The 22,445-nt window shown below is 45.8% G+C and overlaps 1 protein-coding gene across 1 annotated transcript in view; it reads left to right on the top strand.

Moving 5' to 3' along the window:
- Positions 1–22,445, top strand: part of ASPM (abnormal spindle microtubule assembly) — a 220,455-nt gene that overhangs the window by 102,233 nt on the left and 95,777 nt on the right. Inside the window, 3 exon segments of the mRNA XM_030206746.1 lie at positions 240–461; positions 9,206–9,410; positions 12,463–12,608. Coding sequence (XP_030062606.1) covers positions 240–461; positions 9,206–9,410; positions 12,463–12,608 — 573 coding nt within the window.

Here is a 22,445-nt window from a genome sequence, read left to right as displayed (position 1 = left end):
TGGAAAAGCCAGTATTAAAGATTACAACCTACCTATATGTATTGATGTAACAATGCTATGGTAGAAACCTCATTTGGAGAGGGAGGTTATAGAAACAGCACAATATGCTTCACCTATTCTTGTTCATTTGAAAAGCTGTGTGCACAGTGGTAGTGCTCAATCTCTGTAGGCTTTTGGTAAATAGTACTTAAATTTAGAAATCATAATAAAGTAACTGTTGTTATATTTACAATGTGTAGGTGAATGTTTCTCTTAACGTGGAGCAGCTGAAAGAAGAAATTGACTTTCTAAACAATGCATGGACTATAAAGAAAAAAGTGACTAGTCTGCATTCCTATTCCAATCCTCCAAGTAAAGTAAAGCGGGATAGTAACAGTAGCTTTGAACCCGAAAATTGCAGTGAAAATATGAAGCTGTTGATGGAGTGGATTAAAGCTGTATGTGTCTTCTATGGTGTTAAAGTAAGTAGCCCTTCCTTTTTCCTATTCTATTTTATAAACTTTTTTTAAAATAAGAAGTTTGTTTTGTGATGAAATTTTCATATAGTTTTCAGTAAAACTAGCTTACTCTGATTAATGCCATCTAATCTTAGTAAATGGAGTAAAACCTCTTGAAGTTAAACAGCAAAAAGATGGCATTGTCTGTATTTATTTGAGAAAATTAAAGCAATTTTATGGGTTAGAGTCCAATCTAATGAAGGATTAAAAGTTAGGAGAAGAAGAGTCAGGCCAGCATATTGGTGAGAAAAGAACCTGAGCCGCTGGACTGTGTGTCAAGAGGCTGAGCTGTTAGATCCTTTTTCCTGCTATACACAAAACAGCTGCAAAACCTTCTACAGTTGGCTAGTATCCTCAAGTAGAAAGTAAACCCATCTCTGCTCTATTAAAATCTCCCATCAAGCCCCCTGCATGGTCATGGGACCTAACATTGTTGTAACCAAGTGAGAGCTCAGTTGGAGCTGAAGCACTTGAAGCATTTGACGTTGGAAAGTCATATTTTTGGTGGTAATCACTTCAGCCCGCAGGTCAGTAGCTGATCCACCTTACACTGTTTTTCAGCTAGAGTGGTCTTATGCAAAATTCCTAAATTCCTTCCTAAAGTAGTGTTGGAATGCCACCTAAACCAGTCAGTTCTACTGACATTTCCAAAACCTCATGCCCATGAATGTGAAAGCGCACTGTGCACTTTGGGATGGGAGAGTTAGAATATATTGCACTAAATGAAAAAAATAGATATAATAGGCATCTTTGAGACCTGGTGGAAGGAGGATAACCAGTGGGATACTGTCATACCGGGGTACAAATTATATCGTAATGATAGGGTGGATCGAATTGGTGTATATTAACGAGAGCCTTGAATCAAATAGATTGAAAATTCTGCAGGAAACAAAACACTTCTTGGAATCACTGTGGATTGAAATTCCATATGTAAAGGGGAAAAGGATTATGATAGGAGTGTACTACCGTCCGCCTAGCCAGGATGAACAGATGGATGCAGAAATGTTAAAGGAAATTAGGGACGCAAACAAACTGGTCAACGCAATAATAATGGGTGATTTCAATTACCCCGATATTGACTGGGTAAATGTAACATCTGGACACGTTAGGGAGGTAAAATTCCTTGATGAAATCAAGGACAGCTTTATGGAGCAGCTGGTACAGGAACCGACGAGAGAAGGAAAAATTCTAGACCTAGTCCTTAGTGGAGCGCATGATCTGGTGCGGAGGTAATGGTGCTGGGGCCACTTGATAACAGTGATCATAATATGATCGGATTTGATATTAGCTTTGAAGTAAGTATACATAGGAAATCAAATACATTAGCGTTTAACTTTAAAAAAGGAGAATATGATAAAATGAGAAGAACGGTGAAAAGAAAACTTAGAGGAGCGGCTGCGAGGGTCAAAAATGTACATCAGGCGGATGCTGTTCAAAAACACCATCCTGGAAGCCCAGGCCAAATATATTCTGTGTATTAAAAAAGGAGGACCGAAGACCAAACGACAGCCAGCGTGGTTAAAAAGTGAGGTGAAAGAAGCTGTTAGAGCTAAAAGAAAATCCTTCAGAAAATGGAAGAAGGAACAGACTGAAAATAATAAGAAACAGGATAAGGAATGTCAAATCAAATGCAAAGCGCTGATAAGGAAAGCTAAGAGGTTCTTCGAAAAAAAGATTGCTTTGGAGGCAAAAACACATAGTAACATTTTTTTTTTAGGTATATTAAAAGTAGGAAGCCGGCAAAAGAATCAGTTGGACCACTAGATGACCGAGGAGTAAAAGGGGCGATCAGGGAAGACAAAGCTGTAGCGGAGAGATTAAATGAATTCTTTGCTTCGGTCTTCACTGAGGAAGATTTGGGTGGGATATGGAAATGGTATTCAAAGCTGGCGAGTCGGAGAAACTTAATGAATTCTCTGTAAACCTGGAGAATGTAATTGGGCAGTTCTACAAACTGAAGAGTAGCACAACTCCTGGACCGGATGGTATTCATCCCAGAGTACTGATAGAACTGAAAAATGAGCTTGCGGAGCTATTGTTAGAAATATGGCATTCCATCTGATCCTTCTCCATCACCTGAGACATGCAATTCTCCTCCAGAACGTATATCCTTTCATGCCTTTTCCCATGAGATGGCCCAAGCTATACTTTTTCAAATTGGAGACAGAGGAAGAACCTCATTCAGAACTCTTTGATGTTCTAGATTGACTCTCCTCCTAGAGAAGGAATTACTGTTCCACTTCATACAATTATAAATAAGATACAATGTACAGGATACAGAAATGCAGTTACCACATCATTAGAAATGACTGGGGATATTTGGAGGAGGGTGCTAGTGTAGAGCACAATCGGCAGGTGCATACGGACCTGAACCCCAGGCAGGTGACTAGGCATTTCGTGACACATGCACATACCTATTCTCCCTGCACACAGGAAGTTGCATTATCAGTACAAAGTCTTTCTGTTTGACTTGGCTTCAGTCCCGCGAGTTTTCACAAAGTGTCTGATAGTACTGGCTGGAAAACTCTGCAAGTAGGGCATACATGTCTTTCCCCTACCTCAAAGAATGGTTAATCAAGGCAGCCTCCCTGGAGTCAGCACAGACCTCAATTCAATCCATCATATGGCTCCTAGAACTCTTCGGGTTTGTGATCAACTTCCTCAAATGTCGTGTCCCCTACCTCAACGCATGCGACGTCCTCGGGCATCGCGGGATCCTGTCGACGTGTACTCAACCGCCCTGCGTGCTGCAGTTTTCCTCAGGCTTGCGCCTATCCGGCTCTTTTGCGCTGCGATCTCTCTCACGTTGCCTGGCCCCTGGCTTGCTCCAGGATTCTCTGTCCCGCCTCCTGTCCTGTGGGGGATTGGACATACCAGGTGTCCGTTTTGTTGACTGCTCCTCATTTCTCCTTGCCTGTCACCCTTTCCTTTTGTCTTCCCTTGCTCCTCTCCTATTGGTTTCCCGGTTTCTTCCTCCTCCTTGCTATCCAGTGGCTGCGCTTCTGGTCCCTGCTGAAGTCAGATGCCAGCACTTTATCAGCTGATCCCCTCCTGGACTCCATGCTTTGGCTTCTATTCTGGTAGGTTTTGCTTTCTTCACTGTGTGTTTTTGCCCCATGTGCCTGCTGCCTGCCTTTTGACTCAGCATGTTCTTGACTACTCTCTGTGCCTGCTGTCCGCCTTTGACCAGTGCGTTCCCGACTACTGTCTGTGCCAGCTGCCTGCCTTTTGACCCAGCGTGTTCCCGACTACTCTCTGTGCCTGCTGCCTACCTTTTGACCCAGTGTGTCCTAACTACTCTCTGCTGGCTGCCTGCCACTTGCCCTCTGGGCCCCTGTGGGGTCCAGAACCCAGGTCTTCTCTGCCTCTCGGCTCTTACTCCTCTCGGCCCCTACTCTTTGAAGTCCTGTCGGCTGCCCGCACCTAGGGGCTCAACCTCTGGGGAACGGCGGTCACCGTAGGTGAAATTTCAGGGTTGCCCGACCGCCGAGCCAGGACCAGGACTTCTCCAGATACTACTCGGCATAAGGCTCACGAGTCTGACATAAAATGACATCTTCAACCTGTTCCGACCATACAGTTCATCGAGGCTCTCCTGGACACTACTCAGGGCCGAGTCTTTCTCATTTAACTGAGAGCAAACAACATAATGCATCACTTCACTCGTGTCCAAATTCATCCTAATATCTGCTCATCAGATGCTCTGCCTACTCGGTCAAATGTGTCTGGAGCAACATTCTAGGTAGGAGAGCCGGGTTTGACAAGCAGTCCTGCAGAATCTCTTTACTACTTAAGTCAATTCCGCCTCTGGCCCTTTTTTTCAGCCAGGCTCACGATCTAGATAGTTGCTAAGTTCATTATTGTGACTAGGCGATGGCCGTAAGTAGAAGGTTTGCTAGGCTGTATAGAGAGGGGAGTGACCAGCAGAAGAAAAGAGGTTTTAACGCCCCTGTATAAGTCGTTGGTGAGGCCCCACCTGGAGTATTGTGTTTAGTTCTGGAGACTGTATCTTGCTAAGGATGTAAAAAGAATTGAAGCGGTGCAAAGAAAAGCTACGAGAATGGTATGGGATTTGCGTTACAAGACGTATAAGGAGAGACTTGCTGACCTGAACATGTATACCCTGGAGGAAAGGAGAAACAGGGATGATATGATACAGACGTTCAAATATTTGAAAGGTATTAATCCGCAAACGAACCTTTTCCAGAGATGGGAAGGAGGTAGAACTAGAGGGCATGAAATGAGATTGAAGGGGGGCAGTCTCAAGAAAAATGTCAGGAAGTATTTTTTCACGGAGAGAGTGGTGGATGCATGGAATGCCGTCCCGCGGGAGGTGGTGGAAAGGAAAACGGTAACGGAATTCAAACATGTGTGGGATATGCATAAAGGAATCCTGTTTCGAGGGAATGGATCCTCAGAAGCTTAGCGGAGATTGGGTGGCATAGCCGGTGGTGGGAGGTGGGGCTTGTGGTTGGGAGGCGGGGATAGTGCTGGACAGACTTATACGGTCTGTGCCCTGAAAATGACAGATACAAATCAAGGTAAGGTATACACAAAAAGTAGCACATATGACTTTATCTTGGGCAGACTGGATGGACCATGCAGGTCTTTTTCTGCCGTCATCTACTATGTTACTATGTTATATGAGCCTGGCAACTAGTGAGTCTCACGTGAGACTATCATGCCTGCTTGTCCTCGGAGAAAGCTAAGTTACTTACCTGTAGCATGTGTTCTTCAAGGACAGCAGGCATATATTTTTGCATCCCACCTGCCTCCCTTTGGAGTTGTCATCTTAGCTTTAGTACTGTATTGCTGGTCCTGCATATTAGCATTGGGCTAGTATGCAGGACCTCATGCGCGGTGGGGGCATTGCTCAAAGTTTTAAAGTGACAGTGCACTATGGCAGTGTTTTCACCAAGCTCCATGGATGACGGCACCCACTTGTTAGACTATATGCCTGCTATTCTCGGAGAACACCAACTACAGATAAGTAACTTAAGTTTTTCGTGTTTAGTAAACATTGAAGAGCTTCAATCCTTTCTTCATGTTTCCATCCTTCTGCATATCTCTCAATTCTAATTGTACTTCTCATGACATAGAAGGCAATCTTGAGCCTTATCTGCTGTTGTGGAATCATTACACTCCAAAGGAAACAAATATACTGTGAGTTTTCAAAAACAGCATTACTGTATAATAACTATATCCTGATTTCTCAAAGCACAATTAATATAATTTGAGAATCTGTATTTACTTATGAAAGAAACCCTGAAAACTGTTTATTAATCACTTCTTACAGTGATTTACAGTTTATAGCAACTAGAATACAATAAAATCAATTACAATTCACTTCTAAGCAGTAAGATTTAACATGTTTTCTGAAATTTGGCATGGTCCAATCATAATAAATTCTTACAGCCCACTAAAGAGGGAAGGTATCCAGAGAATCCAAGGGTTCACATTCCACGTATCCAGTTAATACTTCTTGTGACCTTGGTCAGTTCACTTCACTCTTTTCTGCCTAAAGTAAAACTTAATTATAAGCCCTCTTGGGCAAAGGCATAATAAGTTGTAATAAACTTTATTTTTTACTTATAATCATACGTCTTCTCCATTGTTTGGAAAGAGCCTATCTTCCCCACCCCCCTTTGTTTTCCCATAATAAGTACAGTACCTGAATTTTAACTTTGCTTGAGTTTAAATTTGGAAGGGTGCACGAGTAAATTTAAAATCCAAGCTTAATCCAGAATCTGTGCCATTGTGTGCTGTAGGATTTATTATTTTTTTAATATACGTTTTCAATATATTTCAGAAAGAATTCTGTGAAGGTCAATTCTATAATCTAGGCCCCACATTGACACACCCCGTGTATGTTTAGTATACTAGCGCTTACCTGTGAAAATGCCAGCGGAGTACCTAGGCGCACTGTTGTAGAATGGTGCTTAATTTGCATTGTGCATAAAAACAAGGAGGCACAAATATGAATAGAGCGTAGGCAGGGCATCCAGTTACATGTGCAACTTACAGAATACTGTGTTACACCTCTTGCGGCATTTTGGCATCACACTTAAATGCCAGGTCTATGACCACTAAATGTTAGGTACACTGCTGCTGGGTTATGCTACTATTCTATAACAGTACCTAGGTGCCCACCTGCTGTTATAGAATAGAAAACCGAGAGGGTCCAAAATACAAAACAAAGTCCAAGATACAACAAAAGGCACCAAGAGCCTTCAAAGAAGGGACACAGTTCCTTTAATTATAAAAGTCAATCTTCCAATATAGACCCGACACGGACTGTGTTTCGGCGCACAGCGCCTGCGTTAGACATAAATAACAATGTAAATCAGAAAACTAATAAAAGCCAACATGAATAATAAAACATATTAGTACATTTAGAAATAATGTGTAAAGAGAATCCACGTGCGTGGAGAACTCAATAGATCCCACAAACTGTAAAAAAAAAAAAAAAAGTGGGAATATGAGCCAGGCAAGCCAATAACTGGACCAAAAATGAAGTTTAAAATAAACAATATTTATTAATTTTCAAGCAAATGATGATAAAACAATATCCACATTAAAAATGTGAAAAACATATGTAGTGAGAGGATATGCATGTTAACCTAGTTCAAAAAGAAGGGGAGGAACAGCGTGATTGGCCAGATCTGTAAAGGTCTCAAAAAGATATATAAAAATGCAAACAATCTTGTATGCTTAAGATATCAAAGTAATGATTAAATTGGTGTGGAGGACCCCACACGATTGATATGGGTAGGAAAAATGTGAAAAGCTGAACGTTGATTGGCTGTGTGTGCAGGAGGCATTATGTCGAGTGGTTGTGATCTAAAGATGGGATAGCTGCCATTGAGGGGCATAATCAAACGTCGCCGGCCAAATAGATCGCCGGCGATCTATGTTGGCGGCAGCGCTACAGCTGGCCGGAACCGTATTATTGAAAAAGATGGCCGGCCATCTTTTTTTTCGATAATACGGTTTAGCCCGGCTAAATACTGTGGAGTTCGCCGGGTTTGAGATGGCCGGGTTTGTTTTTCAGCGATAATGGAAATTTATGTCGGCCATCTCAAACCCCGGCCAAATTCAAAGCATTTGGCCGTGGGAGGAGCCAGCATTTTTAGTGCACTGGCCCCCCTGACATGTCAGGACACCAACCAGCCACCCTAGGGGTCACTGCGGTGGACTTTAGAAAAGCTCCCACCACGTGCATAGTCCTTTCTTGAAATAACCACGTTTACTCACAGTTAACTGCAGATCAGAGGTTGTGCCCCACTGGCAAAGAGTCCCCTGGTACTAAGATTAGCAGTAGGTCAGAGCTGGCACAATGGTGTACAATGCCCTCTTTCAGCACCATTCAAGGTAAGAACTGCGTTCTCTAATGTGGGTAACACAGGAAAGGGAACTAAAACTGGCTTACAAAAATGGCCACTACCGCATGGACTACAACAGGAAACAAAACAGGGCACACTCTGACCCAGTTAGCAGGGGGGAAAAGCACCATGGGAGTAGAGCCCAGTACCCTACACCCATCACAATGCATTGCTAATGTGACTCTCTGCAGGGCACCTAACAGAAAAGGTGTCACACTCACCCCAGAGCCACATCGCAACCAGGGAAAGGCTGTCGGAGGATACAACACATTCTGCTGTCATGGAGGTGGGTACTGCATTTGAGGCTGGCATACAGGCTGGAAAAAAGGTTTTTAGTTTTATTTTTTTAGTTTGGAAGGAGATTGGTGACCACTGGGGGAGTATGGGGAGGTCATCCCCCATTCCCTCCAGTGATCATCTGGTCAGTTGGGGCACCTTTTTGAGGCTTGGTCGTGAAAATAAAAGGACCAAGTAAAGCCGGCGAAATACTGCTTAACGCTGCTTTTTTTTTTTTCCATTATCGGCGAAAGCTGGCCATCAGGTAGCCACGCCCATGTCCCGCTGTCGCTAATCTACCGACACACCCTCTTTAACTTTCGCCGGTGACGCGACGGGAAAGCAGCGATGTCAAAAATGCCACTTTTGATTATACCGATTTTGCCGCTTTTAAGAAATCGCCGGCCATCTCCCGATTTATGTCGGAAGATGGCCGGCGATCACTTTCGATTATAAGCTGGATTATAACCTAAGTAGGATTGACGATAAATAGCAGTAAATATTGAAACATTATTATTATTTTTTAATGTACCCTAAGGAAGTTGTGTTATCCACATTCATTTTGTTATATCATTCTGTTTATAGCTTAAAGATTTTGTGCTAATTTTCTATATTAATGGTTTACATATTATTTCTAAATGTATTATGTTTTTTTATTCATGTTGGCTTTTATCAGTTTTCTGACTTATATTGTTATTTATGTCTAACACAGACCCCTGATGCAGGCGATGTGTGCCGAAACAAGGTCTGTGTCGGGTCTATATTGGAACATTTTTATAATTAAAGGAACTGTGTCCCTTTTTTTTGAAGGCTCTTGGTGCTTTTTGTTGTATATAGAATAGGTTTCTAACACATGTCCTCAGGACACCTAAATACAGGCACCCAGTTATAGAATTGCCTACATAGTGTAGTATCCTAAGCTTTCATTTTATTTGATGAAACATTTTTCCATTTCATTTCGGAAAATTTTTTTCAGAGTGTGTAAGTGAAGTTATTTGTGCAAGGTAGCCATAAGTACTTTCATAAAATATTGTTTTGTTTTTAAAACAGGTAGAAAATTTTACTGTATCCTTCTCGGATGGACGCATACTTTGCTATCTAATTCATCACTATCACCCAGGCTATGTGCCCTTGGATTCCATACGTCAGCGTACCACATTAACTGTAGAGTGCACACAGACTGGTACAATTGTGCTTAATTCATCCTCTGAATCTGATAACTCTTTGGATATATCACCTGGAGTATTTGACCGCTGTAAGTGTTGGCTTTATACTTTTTTAAAGTTAAAGTAAAATGATTTCCAAGTGTGGGGTCTACTTCACAATGATATAGCAAATCTCTGTTTCTTCCCATACCTATCTCCCTCCTCCTCCTTCTCCATCCTTTATCATCACCTACTTCCTGACCAGGCGCTGTCACAGTTTTCCTCTCTCTTCCTTCAGCTTCCCCTCTCTTACAAAATGACCATGACCATCCTCACCACACACTGATCCTAGGTTTCTAAAGTTATAAAGGTGGTGGCTACCCAGCTCTCAAACATTCTCAACCAGACGAATGCCCTACACCCCCGTCAAGCAGAATTCCATCTTCGTTCCACTGAGCGCACACTCTGCGGACTGGTCAACTATGTTAAACAAATCATTGATGGAAGTAATGTCATCTTTTTCTCCCTTGACATATCGGCTGCCTTTGATTTAGTCAGTTATACAATTCTCTGCCAATGTCTCAAGGATCTTAACAACTCTGGCCTTGTACTTCACTGGTTTCAGAGCACTCCTTCATTGTTCACCACTCTGACTCCACCTTTTCGCCACAGCCCTTAATATCCAAGCTCTCAAGTATCAGTCCTTAAACCAATACTCTTTAATATTTTCCTTGCCCCCTACCCCTTCTTCACCAATCGCTCGGTTTCACTTTCTTTATCTGGGTAGATAATATCCAGCTTTTTTTTCCCCTTGATTCTAAGTCTGCCGCAACCACTTCTCTACTCTCTGCAAAACTGAATGAAGTGGTCAACTGACTCTTGTGAACACATTAAATTTTAATACTGCTAAGTCTGCCTTCAGGATCTTTTCCGTCTAACCTTCCTTTGATCATTTACATAACATCTATATCAAAAGGATTTCCCTACCCTACACCTCCTCCGTTACACCACTTGGTTTCTCCTTGGATATCAGTATCTTTCTATTCCCATATTTCTGAAGTAGTATCCACATGCTTTTGTACCCTCAGACAGATTCCATATGGGCTATTCTTAAATCCTCATCTCTGCGTCCTGCTTGCTTAGTGATTTGAAAATTAGATTACTATAATTCCCTATTCTCCAGTCTTCTGAACACTCAAATACAGAGAATACAACTCATGCAAAACACTATCTTGTTTTATGGTAGGATGAAATTGAATCATGTTACTCCATTTTTCATAACTGAGCACTGACTCCCAATAGCCTACAGAATACCTTATAAGTTTTTAGTCCTACGTCATCAAAATAATCCTCTGGCCTTCTATCTTGGCCACACTCCTAATCCCATTCTCCCCTCAAAGAGCCTCCGTTAATTTAATTAGCTAACTGTCCCCTCTTTCTGCATCTATGTAGACACCAACAGGACCTCATTCGTTAGTGTAGTCCTTTTCCCCCCCCCCCCCCCCGCCCTCCCCCAAATAGTTGCCTTCTATATATCAGGCTCGAACCTTCTATAGATGAATTTAAATCTCTGCTAAAATTACTTTTTTTTTTTTTTTGCCAGGCCTTCCTCTTGGTAACCCAAAACTAATTTCCTGAAATTTTCTCTACATTTTATCAGCTGCTTGAACTGGAATATCATGAAAAGAAGCATCTTGTGTTTCTAATCCTTTCCTTCCCCCTCTTCCCCTTATTACAAATTGTAACCTTCCAGTCCCCCTACTCCTTCTGTACATGTCTCATGATTGACGTTTTGGTTTCTTATCATATCAAGATGCTTTTGTTCCCCTTCCCTTTAATTTCTAGCTTTCTCTTGTAAAACTACTTAATTTTTTCTAGCTTTCTCTTGTAAAACTACTTAATTTTTACTACATTTACAATATATCAAATTTAACTTGAATTACTTCCACCAATGGGACTTATCAGAAGAAACATGGAAATTGTTTCAACAATAGTCTTTTGAAGTTTGCTGCTGCTTCTTTGTGTCTTAAAACAAAAAAAAATAACTAATTTGTTTTGGCACTTAGCTAATGATGTTGATCAGCTTCTATAATATATCTAAATTACTGTTTCAAAATTTTCTTGTAATTGTAACATTATAAATGCAAATTTGAAATAAAGCAAGAAAACACACAGAGGCAAGGGTTTAAGGAATACTGACAGGTCCATTTTCATATTAAGTCCCTGGGTGGTTAATGTCTGGAACTTAAAGGTAAGTCTTTGTTCTGTTCTCAGGAGAAGTTTATCCGTACCACCACCTGTCCATGATGTACATGGGGACGCCATAACACACAATTTTTAAGTTTCTCAAAGACATGACCAGCCTGGATAGTGTGCTCCACAAGTGGTTTCTCCTTTACCTGTTGTTGAATTGCATGCTTGTGTTCCATAATCCTCATTTTAAACTTCCTTTTTGTTTTTCCAGCGTAGATCAGATTGCAAGGGCATATTGCAGCAAAGATCACTCCTGACAGTTTGCAGTTAGAGAATCAGATGAATAAAATGTTTTGATGTTCTGTTTGTATGATTAATACAAGCACCACAGTCCACGTTCCAAGGTTCCAAATTTATTAGACACCTAATATCCCGCACATCATTTAAGTATCAGAGTGGCTAACTGATCTAAATAGCATAGAGGAAGGAATAAAAAGAAGGAATAGATGGAGAGAGAGTTGACAGTGGGGGGGGGGGGGGGGGGGGGGGAGGAAAAGGAGCTACAATATAGGATAGGAAAGTGGGAGGTAGCAGAGGGTATAGTTGAGGATAGTTACTGGTGTAGAAGTACAGGCACATCTTGGTGGAGGTGGGGGCATCATCAAAGAGGAAAGTTTTGAAGTCCATTTTGAATTTTTCTAGTGAGGTTTGTGATCTAAGCTGGGTAGGTAAATCATTCCCGAGTGTTGGACTGGTGACAGAAAAGATGACATTATGGGTAGTATCATATCTACAGTGCATCATGAGAGATGCTACTTTCTGTTTTGATTTGTTTGCTTATAAAATCAGTCTCTCTATGTTTTTTTTAAATTTTATAACATTTGGGAAAGTTATTAGAAATAATCAATGATCTTTTCACTTCTGTGTAAATGTAATTAAATAAGAATTCTTGTTTATTTTCCTTTTAAGCTATTACTACATCAGTTATGTATGAGGAACTTCTAGAAAATGAAAAGAAGAATTTCCAGTTAGTGAATGCTGCAGTTGCTGAACTTGGCGGCATACCAGCTATGATTCATTACTCAGATATGTCAAATACAATTCCAGATGAGAAGGTATGCAAAAATTGTTTGAAACATGTGTTGTGTGTATACAGAATGGACTCTTTCCATATTGTCCCTCCATACTTTCTCAGGTGGGTTATGCAATCCATCCAGTAGATGGAGACGGAGAACACCTATGCTATGCAGTCTCCAGAGAGCCAGTTGTTCTCCGTCTAGATGGTGGGTATGGTAAGCCTGTGCAGTCCCAGGTTTGATTAGCCTTGGGGGGGGGGGGGGGGGGGTCAGTTGTTTTGGGAAAATTTTGATTTTGGCTGGAAGGTTGCTGGTCATAGAGTGGAAAAATAAAAGAAAAGGGAAAGAAGAGATAAGAAAATCCCTCTTAGTGGGGCTGAGGTTCACGCAGGCCTCTTGCCCCAGGCCAGGCATCTGGGTCCCTCCCCCACACCCCTTTGGGGATTGAAGTTGGTATGCCTCGGCTGATCTGTCACTGCAGACATGGCAGCCTGGACTGCAGTGAGGTCTGCTTGATATCTTAACCAGTGAAAAAATAAGAAAAATAAATAAACAAAGGAAAGGAAAAACTAAGGGAATCATCTGTTGCTTGTATTCTTACTTTCTCGCAGTCCCTTGCTGGTCTGGGTTGTGGTTTCAGGAGGGCTGTTCCATTTCCTGCGTTCTGTGCAGCTTTTCAGCAATCTGGTTCCTGGGTGCATAGCAAGCAGGCAGCTGTGATGAGTTCTGATGAGTTCAAAAAGTGTTATACATGCTTGCGGCGTGGGGTAGATGTGGCAGGTGTTTGCAAATACTGTGCTGGGAACAGGAATGCTGTTGTGTCAGTGCCTGCCCTCCCAAACCTGTCGAAGCAGAAAGATGCCCGTGGGGACTCTGCTGAGGCAAGCGGCTCTGTGGTTGACATACCTGCAACCCCGACTTCGCTAGAAACTGCCACCATTTTGAATTCAGCTGTGGTTAGTGAGCAGCCTCTGCAGCTGGAGCTAATGGGCCCTTGAGGGGTCCTTCTGAAGCTGGTATATCCCAGGGTTCCTCTGGGATGAAATTTCTCCCCAAATTTATTTTGGCCGTGCACGAGGCCTTCTGTATGCTCAAATCAGGAGCATCTGTGTCTTCTGCAGTAAAGCTGTTGCAAAAGACTCTCCTTCCTTTTCCTCTGCCTTCCAAGCATCAGAAGAGTAGCTGGGAGGAGGAGGATGCGGCAGAAGCTGTTTTCCCTATTTCCGAGGAGCCAGGGTGGACAGGTGAGCAGTTTGAGGATAAGCAGATAGGTGAGGAATCCTGGATGGAGATACTTTCTGCTTCCTCCATGGTTCAGGAACCATGGACTAGTCTGTGTTCTAGTTTCATCTTGGTCTAAGGCTTTGGCTTTAGCCTGAGGGATTATTTGAGTGTTATATACTGACTACCTTAAGGCTGCGCCTCTTATACTGGTGATATCACTGGAAACTTCTTGCTCTACTTCCATCTGCTAGTTTGGGATATAACCCACTAGTTTGTACTGGTCTGGCTGGACTCGAGGAAAAGAAGATAAAATTAAATATCACCATTTTCAATATGTCTCTTCTATCATATTATTAATATACAAATCTCAAACAGTTATGCTCAATGCTCTTTATTCATTATACATAATATACCATACATGTTTCCTCAGAATATCAAATATCCTACATACGTACTCATTCACCCTCATTCATACAACTTCACACCTTGAGACCACTGACTAATACATCTATTCTCCGAGGACAAGCAGGCTGCTTGTTCTCACTGATGGGGTGACGTCCACGGCAGCCCCTCCAATCGGAAACTTCACTAGCAAAGTCCTTTGCTAGCCCTCGCGCGCCCGCGCGCACCGCGCATGCGCGGCCGTCTTCCCGCCCGAAACCGGCTCGAGCCGGCCAGTCTTCTTTTGTCCGCACTCGGTACGGTCGTGTTTTCGCCGTGTCGAGCCCCGGAAAGTCGACCTCGCGCGTCCAATTTATTTTGAGCGTGTTTTTTTCCTTCGGGAAAGTTTTCTCTTAGTCGGGAAGTGCTCCGGAAACCCCCGCCGGGTTTCGTGTAAATCCTCCCCGTACTTCCAGCTTTTTGCCCCGGTAAGTTTTCTTTCGTCGTCGGGGTAGGCCTCTTTTTGGCCTCGGTCGAGATTTTTCTCCCTCTAAATTTTGGTGCTTCAAATTTCGCCATTTCGGCTTTTGATTTCGCCGGCGTGATTTTTCCGCCCATGACATCGAAGCCTTCCAGCGGCTTCAAGAAGTGCACCCAGTGCGCCCGGGTTATCTCGCTCACTGATCGACACTCGTCGTGTCTTCAGTGTCTGGGGGCCGAGCACCGCCCTCAGAACTGCAGTCTGTGTTCCCTGCTTCAAAGGCGGACTCAGGTAGCGAGACTAGCCCAGTGGAACGTGTTGTTCTCGGGCTCTTCGTCGGCATCGGCACCGGGATCTTCGAGTGCATCGACGTCGTCAGCGTCCAGACCATCTTCCTCGGCCGCCCCTGCATCGAGTGCATCGAGGCATCGGGCCTCTGCATCGGCGCCGAGACATCGGATAGCTGCATCGACGTCGGTGGTACCAGGACCTCGTCTGCTGATGTCGTCGGACGGTGGTGCATCGGGTGGAGTGCAGGTGAGGGCTGTCCATTCCCCTGCTGGTGGCGGTGAGCCCTCGGGTGGGTCTCCGCCTACCCTGAGGGCTCCTGCGGTACAGCCCCCCCGAGATCGACCTTCTTCAGTCTCGGCCCCGAGGAAGCGACGGATGGATTCGACGTCCTCCTCGTCGGTGCCGGGGAGCTCCGGTGACATGCTTCGGAAGAAATCGAAGAAGCATCGACACCGGTCTCCTCCCCGTGTCGGCACCGAGAGCTCTGGGTCGCCGAGGGATTCGGCACCCAGCAGGCATCGGCACCGAGAGGACCGCTCACCCTCTGTTCAAGAGGTGTCGATGCACCCCGCTCTGGACAGCCCGGAACAGCCTCCACGCCCGGAACAGGTACTGACGTCGACGCCTGCATCGACCTCTCAGCCTTTCTCTGCAGCCACTCTAAACGAGAGCCTCCGGGCCGTTCTCCCAGAGATTCTGGGAGAGCTGTTGCGCCCTACCCCTCCGGTACCGGCGGTGCTTGCGCCTCCGGTACCGTCGAGCGTGGCGCCGGCTGGCCCATCGCCCAGGTTGAGGTCCCCGACGCACGCGGTACCGACCGCGGCCACCTCCCAGGAAGGCTCCCCGACCACGTCGGCGGAGGGAGCTTCGCCGATGCGGGCAAGGGAGTCTACCTCTCGACGCCCCCATCGTGGACGGGGTTCCACGGAGTCGAGCAGGGCGAGGTTGCAGACACAGGTCCGGGAACTCGTGTCTGACACCGAGGGTGAGGCCTCGTGGGAGGAAGAGGAAGATCCCAGATATTTCTCTGACGAGGAGTCTGAGGGTCTTCCGTCTGATCCCACTCCCTCTCCTGAGAGACAGCTTTCTCCTCCCGAGAGTCTGTCTTTCGCTTCCTTTGTCCGGGAGATGTCTACGGCCATCCCCTTCCCGGTGGTTGTGGAGGACGAGCCCAGGGCTGAAATGTTTGAGCTCCTGGACTATCCTTCTCCACCTAAGGAAGCGTCCACTGTTCCCTTGCACCATGTCCTGAAGAAGACATTGCTTGCGAACTGGACCAAGCCATTAACTAATCCCCACATTCCCAAGAAGATCGAGTCCCAGTACCGGATCCATGGGGACCCAGAGCTGATGCGCACTCAGTTGCCTCATGACTCTGGAGTTGTGGATTTGGCCCTAAAGAAGGCTAAGAGTTCTAGGGAACATGCTTCGGCGCCCCCGGGCAAGGACGCTAGAACCTTAGACTCCTTTGGGAGGAAGGCCTACCATTCCTCTATGCTCGTGTCCAAGATCCAGTCCTACCAGCTCTACACGAGCATACACATGCGGAACAATGTGCGGCAGTTGGCGGGCTTGGTTGATGCTCTTCCCCCTGAGCAAGCCAAGCCTTTTCAGGAGGTGGTCAGGCAGCTGAAGGCGTGCAGAAAATTCCTGGCCAGAGGAGTTTATGACACTTTTGATGTTGCGTCCAGGGCCGCTGCTCAAGGTGTGGTGATGCGCAGGCTCTCATGGCTGCGTGCCGCCGACCTGGAGAATAGAATCCAGCAGCGGATTGCGGACTCGCCTTGCCGTGCGGATAACATTTTTGGCGAAAAAGTCGAACAGGTGGTAGAGTCTCTCCACCAGCGGGACACCGCATTCGACAAGTTCGCCCGCCGGCAGCCTTCAGCTTCTACCTCTACAGGTAGACGATTTTTCGGGGGAAGGAAGACTGTTCCCTATACTTCTGGCAAGCGTAGGTACAATCCTCCTTCCCGACAGCCTGCGGCCCAGGCTAAGCCCCAGCGCGCTCGCTCTCGTCAGCAGCGTGCGACTCAGCAAGGCCCCGCGGCTCCCCAGCAAAAGCAAGGGGCGAGCTTTTGACTGGCTCCAGCAGAGCATAGCCGACATCCAAGTGTCAGTGCCGGGCGACCTGCCTGTCGGAGGGAGGTTGAAAGCTTTTCACCAAAGGTGGCCTCTCATAACCTCCGATCAGTGGGTTCTCCAAATAGTCCGGCAAGGATACACCCTCAATTTGGCCTCAAAACCTCCAAATTGTCCTCCGGGAGCTCAGTCCTACAGCTTCCAGCACAAGCAGGTACTTGCAGAGGAACTCTCCGCCCTTCTCAGCGCCAATGCGGTCGAGCCCGTGCCATCCGGGCAAGAAGGGCTGGGATTCTATTCCAGGTACTTCCTTGTGGAAAAGAAAACAGGGGGGATGCGTCCCATCCTAGACCTAAGGGCCCTGAACAAATATCTCGTAAAAGAAAAGTTCAGGATGCTTTCCCTGGGCACCCTTCTCCCCATGATTCAGCAAAACGATTGGCTATGCTCTCTGGACTTGAAGGATGCCTACACACACATCCCGATACTGCCAGCTCACAGACAGTATCTGCGATTTCAGCTGGGCACACGCCACTTCCAGTACTGTGTGCTACCCTTTGGGCTCGCCTCCGCGCCCAGGGTGTTCACAAAGTGCCTAGCTGTGGTAGCAGCGGCGCTTCGCAGGCTGGGGGTGCACGTGTTCCCATATCTCGACGATTGGCTGGTGAAGAACACATCCGAGGCAGGAGCCCTGCAGTCCATGCAGATGACTATTCGCCTCCTGGAGCTACTGGGGTTTGTGATAAATTACCCAAAGTCCCATCTTCTCCCAGTGCAGAAACTCGAATTCATCGGAGCCCTGCTGGATTCTCGGACGGCTCGCGCCTATCTCCCAGAGACGAGAGCCAACAACTTGTTGTCCCTCGTCTCGCGGGTGCGAGCGTCCCAGCAGATCACAGCTCGGCAGATGTTGAGATTGCTGGGCCACATGGCCTCCACAGTTCATGTGACTCCCATGGCCCGCCTCCACATGAGATCTGCTCAATGGACCCTAGCCTCCCAGTGGTATCAGGCCGCTGGGGGTCTAGAGGACGTGATCCACCTGTCCACGAGTTTTCTCGAATCCCTGTTTTGGTGGACGATTTGCTCCAATTTGACTCTGGGACGTCCCTTCCAAATTCCTCAGCCACAAAAAGTGCTGACCACGGATGCATCTCTCCTGGGATGGGGAGCTCATGTCGATGGGCTTCACACCCAAGGAAGTTGGTCCCTCCAAGAACGCGATCTACAGATCAATCTTCTGGAGTTGCGAGCGATCTGGAACGCTCTGAAGGTTTTCAGAGATCGGCTGTCCCATCAAATTATCCAAATTCAGACAGACAATCAGGTTGCCATGTACTATGTCAACAAGCAGGGGGGCACCGGATCTCGCCCCCTGTGTCAGGAAGCCGTCAGCATGTGGCTCTGGGCTCGCCGTCAGGGCATGGTGCTCCAAGCCACATATCTGGCAGGCGTAAACAACAGTCTGGCCGACAGGTTGAGCAGGATTATGCAACCTCACGAGTGGTCGCTCAATTCCCGTGTGGTGCGACAGATCTTCCAGGCGTGGGGCACCCCCCTGGTGGATCTCTTCGCATCTCAAGTGAACCACAAGGTCCCTCAGTTCTGTTCCAGGCTTCAGGCCCACGGCAGACTGGCGTCGGATGCCTTCCTCCTGGATTGGGGGGAAGCTCTGCTGTATGCTTATCCTCCCATACCTCTGGTGGGGAAGACTTTGTTGAAACTCAAGCAAGACCGAGGCACCATGATTCTGATTGCTCCCTTTTGGCCGCGTCAGATCTGGTTCCCTCTTCTTCTGGAGTTATCCTCCGAAGAACCGTGGAGATTGGAGTGTTTTCCGACCCTCATCACGCAGGACGACGGGGCTCTTCTGCATCCCAACCTCCAGTCCCTGGCTCTCACGGCCTGGATGTTGAGGGCGTAGACTTTGCCTCTTTGGGTCTGCCAGAGGATGTCTCCCGCATCTTGCTTGCTTCCAGGAAAGACTCCACTAAGAGAAGTTACTTCTTTCATTGGAGGAGGTTTGCCGTCTGGTGTGACAGCAAGGCCCTAGATCCTCGCTCTTGTCCTACACAGACCCTGCTTGAATACCTTCTGCACTTGTCTGAGTCTGGTCTCAAGACCAACTCCGTAAGGGTTCACCTTAGTGCAATCAGTGCATACCATTACCAAGTGGAAGGTAAGCCGATCTCAGGACAGCCTTTAGTTGTTCGCTTCATGAGAGGTTTGCTTTTGTCAAAGCCCCCTGTCAAGCCTCCTACAGTGTCATGGGATCTCAATGTCGTTCTCACCCAGCTGATGAAACCTCCTTTTGAGCCACTGAATTCCTGCCATCCGAAGTACTTGACCTGGAAGGTCATTTTCTTGGTGGCAGTTACTTCGGCTCGTAGAGTCAGCGAGCTTCAGGCCCTGGTAGCCCAGGCCCCTTACACCAAATTTCATCACAACAGAGTAGTCCTCCGCACTCACCCTAAGTTTCTGCAAAGGTCGTGTCGGAGTTCCATCTGAACCAGTCAATTGTCTTGCCAACATTCTTTCCCCGTCCTCATTCCTGCCCTGCTGAACGTCAGCTGCACACATTGGACTGCAAGAGAGCATTGGCCTTCTACCTGGAGCGGACACAGCCCACCAGACAGTCCGCCCAATTGTTTGTTTCTTTTGACCCCAATAGGAGGGGAGTGGCTGTAGGGAAACGCACCATATCCAATTGGCTAGCAGATTGCATTTCCTTCACTTACGCCCAGGCGGGGCTGGCTCTTGAGGGTCATGTCACGGCTCATAATGTCAGAGCCATGGCTGCGTCGGTAGCCCACTTGAAGTCAGCCTCCATTGAAGAAATTTGCAAAGCTGCGACGTGGTCATCTGTCCACACATTCACATCTCATTACTGCCTGCAGCAGGATACCCGACGCGACAGTCGGTTCGGGCAGTCAGTTCTTCAGAACCTGTTTGGGCTTTAGGATCCAACTCCACCCCCCGAGGGCCCTGTTTGTTCTGTTCCAGGCTACACTCTCAGTTAGTTGGTAAATTTTTTAGGTCAATCTCAGTTATGTCCTCGCCGTTGCGAGGCCCAATTGACCATGGTTGTTGTTTTGAGTGAGCCTGGGGCTAGGGATACCCCATCAGTGAGAACAAGCAGCCTGCTTGTCCTCGGAGAAAGCGAATGCTACATACCTGTAGAAGGTATTCTCCGAGGACAGCAGGCTGATTGTTCTCACAAACCCGCCCGCCTCCCCTTTGGAGTTGTGTCTTCCCTTGAAGTGTATTGTCTTGCTACATACTGGACTGGCTGGCTCGAGCCGGTTTCGGGCGGGAAGACGGCCGCGCGTGCGCGCGGGCGCGCGAGGGCTAGCAAAGGACTTTGCTAGTGAAGTTTCCGATTGGAGGGGCTGCCGTGGACGTCACCCCATCAGTGAGAACAATCAGCCTGCTGTCCTCGGAGAATACCTTCTACAGGTATGTAGCATTCGCTATCACTACCTACCTACCCTTCCCAAGCCTATTAATTCTGGTATATCGCTTATATTGCACAATCCGTGCATTAACACTTCGATCAGGTGCTGCACCAACTGATAAGTTCATCCGTGAAAGTTTTATTGTTCACAAATCATCACTCCATATGTTTTTTCTTCAAATGCTGGTTATTCATACCCCAGACGTTTCCTCATTAAAAGGCTTGTTGGTAGAATAGCATAAAAATCTTCAACAAGTTCTCAAACTTGGTGCGTAATCAATCCATCACCACTTGTAGACCACCCCAGACTCTACACAGTCTGTGTTTTGCTATTTGCGCGTCATCAGGAGTCGAGTTCCTAAATAAATTGATACAGTACTAGTACTCATCAGTACTGCAGGCTTATACCTATATCACAAATTTTTTCTAATTTTAATCTACTCACAATTTGTAGATATACACCACTCATGGATACAAGACGGGCAGGAACTCAACCATCCACAGGCATTCATTCCCCAGTGAAAAAACGCCAGCACATGCGTGTGGAGTACTGGCTTTACACAGCTGATTTATACATCCTCTAACCACTCCCACTCATACATTCAGCCACTCTACTTCTGGGGTGTGAATAACCTGCATTTGAAGAAATAACATATGGAGTGATGATCTGTGAGCAATAAGACTTTCAAGGATGAACTTATCAGTTGGTGCAGCACCTGATTGAAGTGTTAATGCACGGATTGTGCAATATAAGCGATATACCAGAATTAATGGGCTTGAGAAGGGTAGGTAGTGATTAGATGTATTAGTCAGTGGTCTCAAGGTGTGAAGTTGTATGAATGAGGGTGAATGAGTACGTATGTAGGATATTTGATATTTTGAGGAAACGTATGGTATATTATGTATAATGAATAAAGAGCATTGAGTATAACTGTTTGAGATTTGTATATTAATAATGAGTACAGTTATTAACTATTTTGTATAGCCCAGTATTGAATATTGTTCTATAATATTATGGTATGAAAACCGCTTAGGTTATCTAAATACTGGTTAAACTTGAAATTTCTGTGTCTAACACTGGCTTGCCGCCAATCCTCAGTCTATCTCTGCCACACTGAATGGTCTCTTCAAAGTGCCTCCATCTCCAGCCCCTTTCACTTTTTGCCCAGACTATGGCTGAGTACTTTGCAAGGTTAATCTTGAATACTCTGTCATGTCACCTCCATTTGTCCTTCCCTCCTCTTCATTCTCACATCTTTACTTCAGCCCCAGCCACTTTTTCCTGCTTTTCTAAATCACAGAGGAGGAAAGTGCACATCTGTACTCTTTCAAACTCACTACCTGTTTCTCTGATCCTATTCCTATGAAACTACTTGGCTGTATTTCCTTTACTGTCATCCCATACACCTTTTGTGTATTCATCCTATTAACTTTCCACAGCATCTGCTCCTGATTCCTTCAAACATACTGTGATTATACCACTTCTGAATATACATTCACTGGATCTTACCTCTCCAACTATTGCCCCATCTCTCTCCCACCTCCCTCCTCCTTTTCTTATCCAACCTACTTGAGGATGCTGTTCACTACCGCTGTCTTGAATTTTTCATCTCAATGTATTTTTGATCTACTGCAATCTGGTTTTTGCCCTCTACATTTTAGAGAGAGCCCTTGCCAAAATCTCTAGTGATCTGCTCTGGGCCCTAATCTTTGACTATCCTCTGCTTTTGATACCATTGATCACTATCTACTCCTGTTCAGTCTTTGGTTTTATCCCTGTCATTACAATTTTAGTGTATGTTCTAGTGCAGTGGTTCTCAAACCTGTCCTGAAGGACCACTAGCTAGTCGGGTTTTCAGGATATCCCTAAAGAATAGACAGGTTATAAGCAAAGGTGGAATATATAGATAGCTAAGAGGAGTTAGAAAATAAGATGACTAATTTAAAGATAGTTGTACATTAG

Source organism: Microcaecilia unicolor, chromosome 6, assembly GCF_901765095.1.
Source record: "Microcaecilia unicolor chromosome 6, aMicUni1.1, whole genome shotgun sequence".
Classification (NCBI taxonomy): Eukaryota; Metazoa; Chordata; class Amphibia; order Gymnophiona; family Siphonopidae; genus Microcaecilia; species Microcaecilia unicolor.
This window is presented reverse-complemented; position numbering and strand designations above follow the sequence as displayed.